The sequence below is a fragment of the Geotrypetes seraphini genome, chromosome 6 (genome assembly GCF_902459505.1).
Source record: "Geotrypetes seraphini chromosome 6, aGeoSer1.1, whole genome shotgun sequence".
NCBI lineage: Eukaryota > Metazoa > Chordata > Amphibia > Gymnophiona > Dermophiidae > Geotrypetes > Geotrypetes seraphini.
This window is the reverse complement of record NC_047089.1, coordinates 192,523,405-192,539,921: the sequence shown is the minus strand read 5'-3', so window position 1 is coordinate 192,539,921 and position 16,517 is coordinate 192,523,405. Positions and strand designations below refer to the sequence as shown.

At 42.0% G+C, this 16,517-nt stretch overlaps 1 protein-coding gene across 1 annotated transcript in view; it reads right to left on the bottom strand.

Annotated features, from left to right (window-relative positions):
• Positions 1 to 16,517, bottom strand: part of LOC117362934 (disintegrin and metalloproteinase domain-containing protein 9-like) — a 379,468-nt gene that overhangs the window by 76,987 nt on the left and 285,964 nt on the right. Inside the window, exon 9 of the mRNA XM_033950024.1 lies at positions 14,514 to 14,585. Within this exon, the coding sequence (XP_033805915.1) occupies positions 14,514 to 14,585 (72 nt within the window). The remainder of the gene's footprint in view (positions 1 to 14,513; positions 14,586 to 16,517) is intronic.

The window sequence follows — 16,517 nt, the reverse complement described above, 5'->3', positions numbered from 1 at the left end:
GATAACTTTTAAAGATACTTTGTCCAGAATAATGCTTTTTTTTTTTTAAGTCAAAGTTTAAGAATTTTATATAAGAGAAATACGAAAACAATTATACTGTAACTACCAGTAAGATAACATGTTATAGTGATTGATAATAAAAATAAGACTTAATAGATTCAAACAACAGTGTTATCTGCATCAGTATAATAAGAAACAAAAGAACAGTTCAATACACATCAATCATTTATAATCTATGCACCACATGAATATTCATAATATAAGAAGTTAATGGAAAAACAAAAAGGAAAGGGGAAAATAAAAATAACAATAATCATGAAAACACAAGTAGTGGAGCTTTGCATTAAATTGGTGATAATTATTGGATTTTTGGGATAAATATGCTTTGAATTTATAGGTTAGACATACAAGATTCCACCATTGAAGATGTGATAAATTTTTCTAAGAGCTAAGGAGAATTTTGAGAGCTAGAGCAAGTTTCATATCAAATAAAAAAGCATCTACTGATAAAGCATATGGAAGAGCAAATTATTTTAATAATAACATCTGATAAGACAGGGTTATATCAACATGAAACAGAGAGCAAATAGTGTCCCATACAGATTTCCAGTATAATTGTATTGCAGGGCAATAAAAAAGTAGGGGCTCCTTTTATGAAGGTGTGCTAGGGCCTTAACGTGCGGAATAGCGCGCGCTAAATTGCCGTTTGTGCTAGCCGCTACTGCCTCCTTTTGAGCAGGTGGTAGATTTTCAGCTAGTGCACACTAATCCGGTGCGTGTGATAAAACCACTAGCGCACCTTTGTAAAAGGAGCCCTAAGTGTTTCAGAGATCCAATGTCTTTGCTACAAGTCCAACAGGACATAGGAAAGGTGGGATTAATTCTATGAGATTTAACAGGGGTCCATTGTGCTCTCTGAAGGAGAAAAATATGCTTTGTGTAAGAGAAGCCGATCTAGAAGTGGAAAGGTAGTTTTTGTGACATATTTCCAAGCATAGGTTCATTAATGTCAGCTTCCCATGATTGTTTCAGGGAGGAAGTTGAGCAGGAGTGAATATGTTTAAGCAGTTTATAGAATTTTGAGGCTGAGTGGCCTAAAGCAAGATATTGATTTGAGATAGTAAAGAGAGTAGGGGTATGGCTAAAGGCAACCAGGTCAAAACCAGATTTCCTGATGGATGATCGTAGTTGGAGCCATTGGTAAAATTGAGAATCCAGAAAGGAATATTTGGTTTTTAGTTTGTAAAAGGTAAGCCAAGTACCACAAGGATGACATAAAGAAGCAATATCACATATATATTTTTTGATACTGTAAAGGCTATGACATGTGTTTTTTTTCTCAATCAAAACCTTACGGTTTCACCAAATGGGGCAAAGAGTAGATTGAAGTCATGGGGATTCTAAATGTTTGTACAACTCTAAAAGGATTTTGTGTGTAGTGTGTATCAGAGGATTATAAGGAAAATATTGTAATTGAGAAGAACCCAATAGTCTGAGGATAGGGATAGGTTGCAAATAGATTTCCAGACTTAACCAATGTGGGATGTCTGAGAAATCAGAAGTATGAAGCCATTCCGCACTCTGTCTTAGAATGAATGCTTTGTGGTAGAAGGCTAGATCTGGAAATATGACTCCCCCTAGAAGTTTTGGAGCTTTCAACATTTGTAGTGAAATTCTATGTGGTTTGTTATTCCAGAGAAAGTTGAGCATTAGTTTTTCTAACTGTTTATAGAAGGAAGCGTGAACATACCTAACATGTTTGTGACTTTAGGTACTACCATCATTTTCAGAATGTCTAACCTGCTCCACCATGAAAGGCGTAAAGGGGACCATGAAAATAAGATGTCTTTAAATTTCAAATGGATTTAGCAATGATCAAGTTAGAAGTGGATTTAATGTCTCTGTTAAAAGGTATACCTAAATACTTTAAACCTGAAGTAATCCACTTGAAAGGATGTGACGGCAAAGTAAAAGGGGTACAGGCATCATTAAGGGGCTTGAACTCTATTTTATCCCAATTTACTTTATAACCCGACATGGTAGAAAATAAAGAATCAATTGGACCAGGGACGTGAGAGAGGCCTTAGGATCTGACAGGTATAATAAAATGTCATCGGCGTATGCCGAGAGTTTAAAAAAGATGTTAGCTATAGATATATCTTTGATGGAATTGGATTGTCTAATAGCGGACAATAAAGTTTCTAAGGCCAGGAAATAATATAGGGGACATGGGACAACCTTGCCTGGTTCCTCTGTGAAGAGTAAAAGAAGCAGAAGATTCATCATTAATTATTAGTTTGGCAGTAGGTTGATTATACAATAGAGAAATCATATCAGTGAATTCTGTAGGTAGACCAAAATGATTACGAACACAGAACAAGAACCTCCACTCTACCCTGTCAAAAGCTTTCTCAGCATCGAATGAGGCTACCAATAGGGGGTGTTGACTGGACAGGGCAGAGTGGAGTATGTGGCAAAGTAGCCTGGTGTTATCCCTTTAGGAATCCGACTTGGTCTCTATGAATCAGAGATGGCATAATCTTTTCTAATCTGTATACAAGACTTTTAGCAAAAATTTTATAGTCCAGGTTGAACAGGGAGATTGGACGGTAATTATTAACTAATTGGTTATTCCTGTTTGGTTTTGGGAGTACAATATTTGCTTCATGGAAGCGGTAAAGATTGTCTGGAGAAGAGATAAGATTCTGGTAATACGACAATAAATGTGGAGTCAGAAGTGAAGAGAACGTTTTGTAAAACTCAGATGGGAAACCATCGGGGCCCGGTGTTTTTGCTGAGGCCATAGAGTTAATAGCTTTGATGATTTCAGTAGTAGATATGGGTTGCTGTAGAGACTGGTGTTGAGGTACAGTTATTGAAGGTAGGTCTATGGCGTGTAGAAATTCTGAAATTTGTTGTTCAGAGCAGGACGAATCTGAAGTGTACAAGGATTCATAAAAGGTTCGAAAGTCTTCCAGGATGTCACAAGTAGCTATGTGAAGAACTCCAGAGGAAAATTTTATATGTGACTCTTTGTTTTGTTCTTCGACTTTTAAGGTAGGAGGCCAGAAGATGACCAACCTTGTTAGAGTTGGCATAATACTTAGTAGATTGTCTGAAAACTTAGCTATTCTCAAAAATGTAAATAAGAACATAAGAAGTTGCTGCTGCTGAGTCAGACCAGTGGTCCATCGTGCCAAGCTGTCCGCTCCTGTAGTAGCCCCCAGGTCAAAAACCAGTGCCCTGAGAACAGCCCTACCTGCATACGTTCCGGTTCAGCAGGAACTTGTCTAACTTTGTCTTGAATCCCTGAAGGGTGTTTTCCCCTATAACAGCCTCTGGAAGAGTGTTCCAGTTTTCCACCACTCTCTGGATGAAGAAGAACTTCCTTACGATGCTCTCTTTATAATCACTAACTCTTATTATGTTCTTGGTTTTTTCCCTTATTTTAAAGTTCTTGTAAACCGTGCCGAGCTCTATCTTTATAGAGAGGATGTGGTACATAAACTTAAAGTTTAGTTTAGTTGAATAAGGAGGTGGAAGCGTAATTACTGAATATCTCATTATACTGAAATTTGAGATGTTGCAGGGATTTATAGAGCAGTGGGTCAAATTTATCGTAGAGCTGAGTTTCCTGAGAATGAATGTCCACTTCCAGACATTGTAATTCAAGCTTCCTTTCAGGCAAAATGCTGAGTAGCTGATGGATTCACCCCTCAACCAGGATTTGTAGGCTTCCCACAAGCTGGAATAGTCAGTGACTGAGTTTGGTGGAGAAGAAGGACAAAGATTCTTTAGCAATGTGGGAGATGAAGTCATCATCATGCAGCAATAGATTATTCATTCTCCAATATTTAGTTGCGGATTTGGGAGACCATAAGAAAGCACAGGAAACAGCGGCGTGATCTGAGATCATATCATGGATTTTAACTGAAGAGATAATGTTCAAAATGTCTTTGGAACCTAAAATGTAGTCTATCTTGGAATAGATTTTATGTGGTGCAGAGTAGAACATGAAGTCTTTCGTTGTAGGGTAAAAAATCCTCCAGATATCAGACCAGCCATAAGTGTTCATCATATTGGAGAGAGACGACCTAGCACAGAGCTTGGCAGGGCAACTTGATGATGATCTATCAATAAAAGGATCAATGGGAAAATTAAACTCTCCAGCAATAATAGTATTGGTTGACAAAGGGGTCCTTTTATCAAGGTGCAGAAGGAGTTTAACACGCGGAATACCATGCGTTAAATCGCCTGCCACGCTAGCCGTTAACGCCTCCATTGACGAGGCGTTAGTATTTTGGCTTGCCGCGGGGGTTAGCGCGCGATGAAATGCCCGATGCGCTAACCCCTGTAGTGCACCTTGATAAAAGGAGCCCAAAGATGACATGCTTATGGTATGAAGAGAATAGAAAAAAGCCGGGTCATCTGCATTGGGAGCGTAGATGTTAAGTAAGTTGAGTGGTTTTCCAGCAATAATACCTTCAGTGTAAGACCATCTCCTTGAGGGTCATATGTATGTAACAATAGTTGAAAGTTAAGGGATTTATTTATGAGGGTTACAACTCCGTTTTTCTTACCATCAGCTGGTGCTGCAAAACAGTGCTGGATCCAGCCGCTAGATAGTTTCTGTGCTTCTGCCAAAGTGAGATGTGATTCTTGTATCAGGCATATATCAGCATTAAGGTGCTTGAAATAGTGCAAGATCTTTTTCCATTTGGCAGGATTGGAGATGCCCTTAACATTCAGGGAAACAAGATTAATTTTAGTCATAGGAACCAGAGTATGGCAGGGGACTGGAGAACTTGTAGCAAAAAGATAAGGGACACTGGAGAAAGGTAGTCAATGCTGCCTAGATATGCATGTAAGGGGAACATTGGCTCCATAGATCTAAAGGAGAAAAGGCATTGAGAATTGCAGTCGTTGAAAAGTATGGAAAGGAATTCTCACCAATGAAAAAAGAAAAAAAAGATAGCTCCACAAAAAAGAAAATGAAAAATTGCAAAAAAGAAGTAAATAAGGTCCATGAGTGCACAAAATACGATTAGTATGAAAAAAGAGAACCAGAAATGGGGACGCATGCCGGCAAGATATACCCTTGTCAAATAGATCAAAAGGGGACTTTAGGCTCAATAATCCGGGATGAGTGATTAAAGTAGGTATGGCAAATTTATTACAAAATCACTTTCTTCAACTCAAGGTTCTTTATGTAAAATTATATCAACTTATATTGAAGCTTATGCTCAGAGACATGAAGGCAAAACACCCGGGGTGAAACCCAAGACTGTCGCCTCACCACCTAATCATCGCATATTCAAAATAAATTTGTTGATATCAAAAATACTCGATGTACTGTGCTCACACAGTTTACCACATTCTTATGCTGTTAAACGTTTGAAAAATACAAAATAACAAACTTATCTTTGAAATTGTAGGTTCTGCCGTGGCACATTTCGATCCTGTGTCAGGGAACCGATAGGTGATTGAAAAAAGTTGTGACTTTGGCAGTGTAGTCTCTGAATCATAAAAACTTATAAATTTCAAAACGAAAAATCATGGCTGTACAGAGGGAACTCACCAAAAACCGATTACAAAGCATTCCAAAATGTAACCCACAGATTTACTTCCTTCGCTTGCTTTAACGCCTGATAGAACGCTGAGAGACTTTTTTAAAAACAGCTGATGGACCGACATAACCACGTAGGAACGTCAAGCTTTATCAAATCAGAGTAGAAAATGTCATACTGCTTAAAAAAAGAAGGGGGCTGACAAAGGACACCTTTCCTTGACTCAATAGACAAAAGTATTAGAAAAAGAAAAAGAACTGCAACTACATAAAAAACTTCATATTAGGCTACTAGTTCACAGAAAAGCATGCCATTCAATCTCATTGTTCAAGCTATTCGGTAGTAATGTATCCAGCTCTGTTCTTTTGCATACAAACGTTCCTTTAAATTGCCCCCTCGAGGTAGGGTAGGTGATTCCAAAATGGAAAATTACAATGCTGAAGGTGGATGTTGCTTATCCAGCCAGTGTTATACAAGGGGTGCATCTAAAACTTATGTAGAGATCCTAATGACATGTTCCCCAATGCGAACTCGTACACTCCTTATGGTATGTCCAATGTACAGTAGCTTGCAGGGGCACTGCATCACGTACACCACACCACTTGTTTTGCAATCCGTAGGTACCATCATTTTGCGTTTCCACACTCACTCTTTCAAAGGTGTGCTGCACTCACATACTTTGCAATTGGCACACGGAGCGTGCCCCACTGGAAGGCAGATGGGCTGCATACTTCTTGAACAAAATTGAGATCTCACCAGATGCTGTTTCAAATTACGTCCCTGAGAGTTTCCAAATCGAGGCGTGTCTTCAAATACTGAATGATATTGCAGGATAACCCAATGAAAATTTATAATCTGCTTGATCTTAAATACATGATGCAAATAGGGAATGACACACACAATAGAAGTATCACTGGTTTTAACTACTGGAGTTAATAAAGTGTCGCGCTGCATATATAATGCTCTTTTATATGACTTCTTGATCACTGAATTGGGGTACCCCCTTTCCTTGAAACGATCTTTCATCTCTTCAACTCTGTCAATAAATTCTTGGCGAGAAGTACACAGACGCCGTAATCTTAAGAACTGACCTCTGGGTATGTTATTCTGCAGATGTCGAGGATGATAACTTTCATATCTTAAAAGATTATTGCAATCTGTAGATTTCCTAAAGATTGTGCTTTTCTGTGAACTAGTAGCCTAATATGAGGTTTTTTATGTAGTTGCAGTTCTTTTTCTTTTTCTAATACTTTTGTCTATTGAGTCAAGGAAAGGTGTCTTTGTCAGCCCCCTTCTTTTTTTAAGCAGTATGATGTTTTCTACTCTGATTTGATAAAGATTGACGTTCCTACGTGGTTATGTCGGTCCATCAGCTGTTTTTAAAAATGTCTCTCAGCGTTCTATCAGCCGTTAATGCAAGCAAAGGAAGTAAATCTGTGGATTACATTTTGGAATGCTTTGTAATCGGTTTTGGGCGGGTTCTCTCTGTATAGCCATGATTTTTTGATTTGAAATTTATAAGTTAATGAACAACTTTTAAACGTTGTAGAATAAAATTGACTTTTTAAACTTTTTATGTTTCAGAGACTATACCGCCAAAGTTACAACTTTTTTCAATCACCTATCGGTTCCCTGATGCAGGATCGAAACGTTCCATGTTGGAACCTACAATTTCAAAGATAAGTTTGTTATTTTGTATTTTTCAAATGTTTAACAGCATAAGAATGTGATAAACTGTGTGAGCACAGTACATTGAGTATTTTTGATATCAACAAATTTATTTTGAACATGCGATGATTGGGTGGTGAGGCGATAATCTTGGGGTTCGCCCCGGGTGTTTTGCCTTCATGTCTCTGAGCATAAGCTTCAGTATAAGAACATAAGAAGTTGCCTCCACTGGGTCAGACCAGAGGTCCATCGTGCCCAGCGGTCCGCTCCCGCAGCGGCCCATCAGGTCTATGACCTGTGAAGTGGTTTCTGACCATTTCTATAACCTACCTTTACTTCTATCTGTACCCCTCAATCCCCTTATCCTTTAGGAACCTATCTAAACCTTCCTTGATCCCCTGTAATGTGCTCTGGCCTATCACAGCCTCCGGAAGCGCGTTCCATATATCCACCACCCTCTGGGTAAAAAAGAACTTTCTAGCATTTGTTCTAAACCTGTCCCCTTTCAACTTCTCCTAGTGACCCCTTGTACTTGTGGTTCCCCACAGTCTGAAGAATCTGTCCCTGTCTACCTTCTCTATACCCTTCAGGATTTTGAAGGTTTCTATCATTTCTCCTCTAAGTCTCTGCTATTCCAGGGAGAACAGCCCCAGCATTTTCAACCTGTCAGCGTATGAAAAGTTTTCCATACGTTTTATCAGTTTAGGCGCTCTTCTCTGGACCCCCTCAAGTACTGCCATGTCCTTCTTGAGGTACAGCGACCAGTACTGGACACAGTATTCCAGATGTGGGCGCACCATTGCACGATACAGCGGCATGATGACTTCCTTCGTCCTGGTTGTGATACCCTTTTTAATGATACCCAACATTCTGTTCGCTTTCTTTGAGGCTGTCGCACACTGTGCCGATGCTTTCAATGTGGTGTCCACCATCACCCCCAGGTCTCTTTCAAGGTTGCTCACCCCTAGCAATGATCCCCCCATTTTGTAGCTGAACATCGGGTTCTTTTTCCCTACATGCATGACCTTGCATTTCTCTATGTTGAAACTCATTTGCCACTTTTTTGCCCACTCTTCCAGTCTCGTTAGGTCCCTTTGCAGGTCTTCACAGTCTTCCGTGGTTCTAACCCTGCTGCAGAGTTTGGTGTCATCAGCAAATTTAATAACCTCACATTTCGTCCCTGTTTCCAGGTCATTAATAAATATATTGAACAGGAGCAGTCCCAGCACCGACCCCTGTGGAACTCTGCTCGTGACCCATTGCCAGTCTGAATAATGGCACTTTACTCCAACCCTCTGTTTTCTGCTTGCCAGCCAGTGTTTGATTCATCTGTGGACATCCCCTTGCACCCCGAGGCTCCACAGCTTCTTAAGGAGTCATTCGTGAAGTACCTTGTCAAAGGCTTTTTGGAAGTCAAGGTAAATGATGTCTATGGATTCCCCTTTATCCATTTGGCTGTTTATTCCCTCAAAGAAGTACAGTAAGTTTGTGAGACGCGACCTTCCCTTGCAGAAGCCGTGCTGGCTCGCCTTCAGTTGTCCATTGTTTCCTATGTGTTCGCAGATTGTGTCCTTAACCAGTGCTTCCATCATCTTTCCCGGAACTGAGGTCAAGCTCACCGGCCTGTAGTTTCCCGGGTCACCCCTTGATCCCTTCTTAAAGATGGGCATGACATTTGCTATTTTCCAGTCCTCTGGGATCTCCCCAGCTATTAAGGATAGGTTACATATTTGGCGAAATGTTTCCGCTATTTCGTTTCTCAGTTCTTTTAGTACCCTTGGGTGAATGCCGTCCGGACCTGGTGATTTGTCGCTCTTCAGTCTGTCTATCTGTCGAAGGATATCCTCTCGGCTTACCTCTAGTTGGACCAGCTTTTCATCATGGTCTCCGTTTATGATCTCCTCGGGTTCTGGGATATTGGATGTATCCTCTCTCGTGAAGACTGACGAGAAGAACTTATTTAACCTGTCAGCTATCTCTTTTTCCTCCTTTACCACTCCCTTTCTGTCTCCATCATCTAATGGTCCCACTTCCTCCCTGGCTGGTTGTTTCCCCTTCACATACCTGAAGAATGGTTTGAAGTTTTTTGCTTCCCTCTGTCAGTCTCTCCTCATATTCTCTTTTTGCTTTCCTAACCACTCGGTGACAGTCCTTTTGGTGCCTTTTGTGCTTCTTCTACTTGTCCCTAGTTTGGTCCTTTTTCCATTTTCTGAACGATGTTTTCTTGTCACTTATCGCCTTTTTCACTGCATTTGTTAACCGGGTTTTTTGTTTGATTCTTTTTGCACCCTTTCCTAAACCTGGGGACGTTTTGTGCTTCGTGCACCGTGCCCTTGAATAGAGCCCAGGCTTCCTCTACGGTCTCCATCTTCCCTGAACTGTTGCAGAGCTTGTTTCCCACCATTTTCCTCATGGCCTCGTAATTTCCTTTTCTGAAGTTGAGTGCTATCGTTGTAGTTCTTTTCACCTTTGATGCTCCTATTTCTAGCTTGCACTGGATCATGTTGTGATCGCTATTTCCTAGTGGCGCTAGTACTACCACCTCCTTTGCAGGTCCCCCTAGCCCGTTGAGGATTAGGTCAAAAGTGTCATCTCCTTGTGTTGGTTCCGTGATCAGCTGTTCCATGAAACAGTCCCTCACCGCTTTCAGGAATTTTGTTTCTCTCGTGCAATTTGAGTGTCCAATGCTGCAGTCTATTCCAGGGTAGTTGAAATCCCCCATCACCATCACGCTTCCGTTTTTGCATACCTGCCTCAGCTCAGCCTCCAGGTCCTGGTCGAGTGCTTCCAGTTGTCCAGGTGGGCGATAGTACAGTCCCACTTTTATGTCTGCTCCAGTTCCTCCAGGTAGCTTAACCCATAGTGATTCCAAGTCATCCGCCCTTACTGTTGTTTCCATCCTGGTTGAAGGAATGGAGTCCTTTATATATAGCGCTATTCCTCTACCCTTCTTGTGTGTCCTGTCCCTCCTATAGAGTTTGTACCCTGGTAGGACCACATCCCATTTGTTGTCTTCGGACCACCATGTCTCTGTGATTCCAATTATGTCTATGTCCTCCTTACTGGCTATAACTTCTAGCTCTCCCATTTTGGTTCTTAGGCTCCTAGCATTAGTGTATAGGCAATTTAAGTCCCGGTTGTTTACCTTCTCAGTTGGTTTTCCTCATGGTTTGGTGCTCCTGCTGACCCCCTCATGGGCTGCCAGTCCCCGAGCCTCGTTCCGTTCATCCTCCTCCTGTGGTGTGTCTGTTTCATCCTCATCCCCCTCCTGTGGTGTGTCTATCTCATCCTCAGTCTGCTTCCCCATTTTTGGATGTCTCTCTGGTTCCGGCTGTTTCCTCCTTTTACCACTCTTTAGTTTTAATAGTTCCTTGGGCCCCTGCATTGCGTCTTTGGTTTTTTTTTCTAAAAATGTCCACTCAGTCTCGAGCCCTCTATCGCCTTTTCCCAGTTCAGTATAAGTTGATATAATTTTACATAAAAAATCTTGACTTGAAGAAAGAGTGATTTTGTAATAAATTTGGCAAGATGTACTCAGCATACAGCTAGCTCCTCAGCCATGAAAAACAGACTAGAGTTATTTGCAACCATTAAGGCAGGTTAGAGTGAAGTGTTCAAAGAAAATACATCAGGTCATATCACTTACATTATCATTCAGAAATTTTTGCAGATCTTTAGGCTCCTCAAAGTTTTTGGTGATATTGCGGTATGTTATTTTAATTTTTGCTGGGTAAAGAGGCCATATTGCGCTCCGATGCTTTTAAGATGGGGCGCATTGACAAAAAAGTTTTTCATTTTTGTGCAGATGCTTTCAATAGATCCGGGACTAGTATAATTTTTTTCCCATCTACTAGCAAAGAAGATTTTGTTTTTGCAGCTTGCATTATTTACAATGTTTGTGGGTATCTCAGGATCTTCAGGACTATCAGTCTCGCAAATTTGAACTGAGGAGGGCCTGAAGGCACACGGTGTGCGCGTTCGATTTGTATATTGAGGATGTTAGGAATAAAGGTATGAAGGTAATAGATGATATCATTCCCCTCAGAGAGGCCACTTAGACGAACGTTGTTGCTACGCATTACGTTGGATATATCATCAATGTCACGTTGAATTAAATCTATCTTGCGAAGACCATGTTGCGCCTTTTGAAATTGAGTATTGTGAGCAGAGAAGCATTCTTCAGTGAGATCTAGGTGTGCGCTGAATTGCTTTAATTGAAGCGTGATATTACTGATCTCTAATCTAATATCTTCTGTCGCTGCCAGGTTATCTTGCATGAGACTGCGTAGATTTATAAATCACTGGTGATCAAAGTTTCCTGCTCTTTAAGGGCAGATGTGCAGGCCATTTCGGGAGACAGAGGATCATGCTTGGAACGCTTTGATGCGTTATGTGCTGCCGTCGAGCTATTGGACAAAGATCCATTAGTTTTATGTGATATAGAAGACATTATTTAATGATCAGAGAGAGTCAGTTGACCTATTTTTCAGCGAGAAAAGGTTGAAATCGGCACTTTATAGAAAGACTGGAGCGGAGGAGTTAGCTAGGCTGCCATCTTGTAATAAGTCATGTGACGTCCCGAATAATGCTCTTTTGAGCGACTGTTGGCCTTCCCCCAGTTTCTAGTTTAAAAGCTGATCTATCTCCTTTTTAAATGTTGATGCCAGCAGCTTGGTTCCAACCTGGTTAAGGTGGAGCCCATCTTTACAGCATAGGCTCCCCCTTCCCCAGTATGTCGCCCAGTTCCTAACAAATCTAAAACCCTTCTCTCTGCACTATCGCCTCATTCATGCACTGAGACTCCAGAGCTCCGGAAGTTACATCAGAAGGAGGGTCTCGGCAGCAAGAAGGTTCCCTGAGCAGCGCTATGTGTAGGAAGCTTTTAACTGGCTAGTAGGCCCGCCCCGGAAGGCAGGAAGAAGCTGAGCCAAGAGAGTCACGGGTTGGTATATTTTGTTTTCTTTTTGTTGCCACCGATGATCAGGGAGAGAGAGGGAGGATGTGAGGGCTGTTGGAACCACAAGAGGGAGGGGGGATGGCTGCTGGACTCGTGAGGGGGCAGCTGCTGTACCTGCAAAGGAGGGAGGGGTTTGGGAGGGATTTGCTTGGGCTGTTAAAGGGAAGGGTGACAGTTACTGGATCTGGCCTGGGGATTGGGGGGGGGAGAAGGGAAATAGGTGCTGAGCCCATGTGGTGGGTGGAGTGGAGCTGGAGGGAAAGGGGGAGGGGTTTGCTTGGACTGCTGAAGGGAAGGGTGACAGTTACTGGATCTGGTTTTGGGATTGGGGGGACAGTTATTCGGTCTGGTCTGGTCTGGAGCTGAAGGGAAGGGTGGCAGTTACTGGATCTGGTTTTTGGATTGGGGGGAGAAGGGAAATAGGTGCTGGCCCATATAAGAACATAAGAAGTTGCCTCCGCTGAGGCAGACCAGAAGTCCATCTCACCCAGCGGTCCGCTCCCGCGGCGGCCCATCAGGCCTATTGCCTGAGCAGTGGTCCCTGACTATTTCTATAACCTACCTCTACTCCTATCCCTATAACCTACCTCTACTCCTATCTGTACCCCTCAATCCCTTTCTCCTCTAGAAACCTATCCAAACCTTCTTTGAAACCCTGTAACGTGCTCCTGCCTACCACAGCCTCCGGAAGCGCATTCCATGTATCCACCACCCTCTGGGTGAAAAAGAACTTCCTAGCGTTTGTTCTAAACCTGTCCCCTTTCAATTTCTCCGAGTGCCCCCTTGTACTTGTGGTTCCCCATAATTTGAAAAATCTGTCCCTGTCTAATTTTGGGAGGAGTGGAGCTGGAGGGAAAGGAGAGACCCACACCTGGAAACTGAAGGGAGGGGATAGAGGTGTTGGACCCATGGGAAGAGGGCTAGAGAGAAGGGAGAAAGGTGCAGGAACTTCAGGGAGGAAGAGAGAAGGAAAGGGAAAGAGAAAAGCTGAACCAAGGGGATGAAGGAAGAGCGAGTGAAATATTGAACACAGTGGAGGAAGAGAAGAAAGAGAGAGTGAGACACATTGGTGTAATGGAGTAAAAAAGGGAAGAAGCTGCACAAGGGAAGATTGTAGGCATGTATGGGAGCATTGGAACAGGGACAAAGAGGGGAATGCTGCATGGGGGTGGTATATGGACACAGAGGGGTAATGCTAGACATTAAAGGGTATATGGACACAGAGAAGGTGGCTAGATATGGGGGAGAATAAGCACGCTGAAGGAAGATGCTGGATGGGGGATATACAGGAGTGATACTGTACACAGGGGGAGGGGGTCATAGAATGGAGAGATGATGAAGACAGGGAGATGGGCACAGGGGAAATACTAGAAAGGGATATATAGGAGACATAGAGAAGGGACGCTGAACATGGGGAACAATACATACACAGAAATAGAAGACAGATGGTGAGCATGTAGAAAGAAATGTCAAATGGTCAGGAGACCCTGGAAAGTGAATTAAGAGAAGACAAAAGAAAACAGAGACAGAGACCAACAAGAATAAAATGACAAGAGAAAATGGTAGAAAAATTAATTTTATTTTCTATTTTCTGATTACAATATATCAGATTTGAAATATGTATTTTGCTGGAGCTGGTGTTAGACATAACTGGGGACTGCAAAGCCCAAGCTGTGCTTTTTTAGCTTCCAGCTGGCTTAGAGCTCTCTATGACCAGGGAGTAGTTGCCCTAGTTGCACTCCCCTATTCCTGCCATGTGTGACTGAAGTATTCTGTTAATTTGATTTGACTTCAGTTTTCTTGATAGTGGTTGGGATATTTGTGAGGGGGAGGAGAGGTTTTTTGTTTAGCCTTGCTCTGTGATTTATAAAATGAGAATTGTACAGAATATTGTTTCTTTTTATACTTTAATAAAATAAGTTCAGCATAAAATCATAACTAATTGAGGCTTATGGAAATGGGATCAGATGGTTTGCAAGGACGGCACGGGGACCGAGCTCGTGGGGACGAGGCATGGACATGGACTGAGCTTGTGGAGATGGGGACAGATTTTTACTCCAAGTCATTCTCTAGTCTGGGTTATCTATTTATTAGCTGTCCTTCTAAAGTGAAAATGATGTCAGCTACACCTCCTGGATGAGTTACCCTTTAATCAGGCACTATTGTTTAACTGAGAGGCAACTAAACAAAAGTGCAGTAGCCAAAGTGTATAATAGAAAAGCCTTGACATAAACAAAAATTATGGAGTTCCCTTAATGCTAAAAAAGAAAATGATTCATTAGGAGCAACTTTTAAAATTAAATAAGCTAACAGTAACTCACTGCATCAGCTTGGTGGACGATTTGAACCATTTCCCTCTGCACCACAGATGTATTTTCTTTTGAATGTACATACTATAAAAATATTATTAAATATTTAGTTTGACATCATTATAATATAGCATGCTAAATATTTTAATTGGGCATTCTCTACAAAAATAAACATAGTTATCTTTAATTGTTTTACTGTATTTGTTAAGAAAAAAATGTGTTAATTCCTTAGGCGGTAGTAGAAACTCTTGTTACCAATTTTTGTTCATCCATTTGTGGTAATGAGCATGTTAAGCCAACAAACTTGAAAATAAATTGTCGTGCCAATTCTAATATGTCTTGACAAGGTAGTAGTCTAAAAGTATCCATACTGGAAGATTCGGTTCTTACCTTGAAAATCTTCTTTCTGGTAGATGTATCTAGGAGTCATGACTATAGGTAATTCCCCCCTCCCCCACCTTCTTGTGAGCTGTGTTGCAGAAGAGTGAAATTTGTATTCTTCAACCCTGCCTCCTTCTCCAGTGGCTGTAGTGCCCTCTTCAGTTTGCACCAAAGCAATCGATCCTCACTACAATTGAGCGATGTCCTGGCGAAACCGTTGGCTGAGCTATTCAATCTCTCTCTAAGTAAGGGGAAAGATCCTCTGGACTGGAAATTAGCTAATGTCGTTCCTCTGCATAAAAAGGGTTGCAGGGCAGAGGCTGCGAATTATATACATCAAAAGTGTGCAAACTCATGGAAACACTAATTAAAAGCAAATTGGACATGATCTTGAATGAAGGGAATCTTCGGGATCCCAGTCAGCATGGATTCACCAAGGGTAGGTCCTGCCAATCCAATCTCATCAGCTTCTTTGACTGGGTAACAAGAAAGTTGGACATGGGAGAGTCTTTGGACGTCGTGTACCTGGATTTCAGTAAAGCTTTTGACAGTGTCCCACACCGCAGGCTGCTAAGCAAGATGGAATCGATGGGGTTAGGAGAGACACTAACTGCATGGGTCAATGATTGGCTGAGTGGCAGACTTCAGAGGGTGTTGGTTAATGGTACCCTCTCTAAAACATTGGAGGTGACCAGTGGAGTGCCGCAGGGCTCGGTCCTGGGTCCACTCCTTTTCAACATATTCATAGGGGATTTGACTCAAGGGCTTCAAGGTAAAATAACACTATTCGCCGATGATGCCAAACTATGTAATATAGTAAGTGAATGCAGTTTACAGAATTATATGGCGCAGGACCTGCTTACATTGGAAAGTTGGTCCTCAACCTGGCAGCTAGGCTTCAATGTTAAGAAATGTAAGGTCATGCACCTCAGAAGCGGAAATCCATGCAGGACGTACTTCTTGAACGGAGAAACTTTAACTAGGACTTCAGCAGAATGAGATTTAGGAGTAATCATCAGTGCAGACATGAAAACTGCCAATCAAGTGGAGAAGGCTTCATCTATGGCAAGGCAGATATTGGGTTGTATCAATAGAAGTTTCATCAGCCGAAAGCCTGAAGTCATAATGCCGTTGTACAGGGCCATGGTGAGACCTCATCTGGAATACTGTGTGCAATTCTGGAGGCCACATTACAGTAAAGATGTGCGCAGAATTGAATCGGTTCAGCGGATGGCCACCAGGATGATCTCGGGGCTCAAGGGTTTCTCGTATGAAGAGAGATTGAACAAATTGCAGCTCTACACTCTCAAGGAACGTAGGGAGAGGGGAGACATGATCAAAACATTTAAGTACCTCACGGGATGTATCGAAGTGGACGATGATATTTTCTTTCTCAAGTGACCCTCGGCCACAAGAGAGCACCCACTCAAACTCAGGGGCGGAAAATTTCATGGCGACACCAGAAAGTATTTCTTCACAGAGAGAGTGGTTGATCATTGGAACAAGCTTCCAGTGCAGGTGATCGAGGCAGACAGCGTACCAGACTTTAAGAATAAATGGGATACCCATGTGGGATCCCTACAAGGGTCAAGATAAGAAAATTGGGTCATTAGGGCATAGACAGGGGGTGGGTAA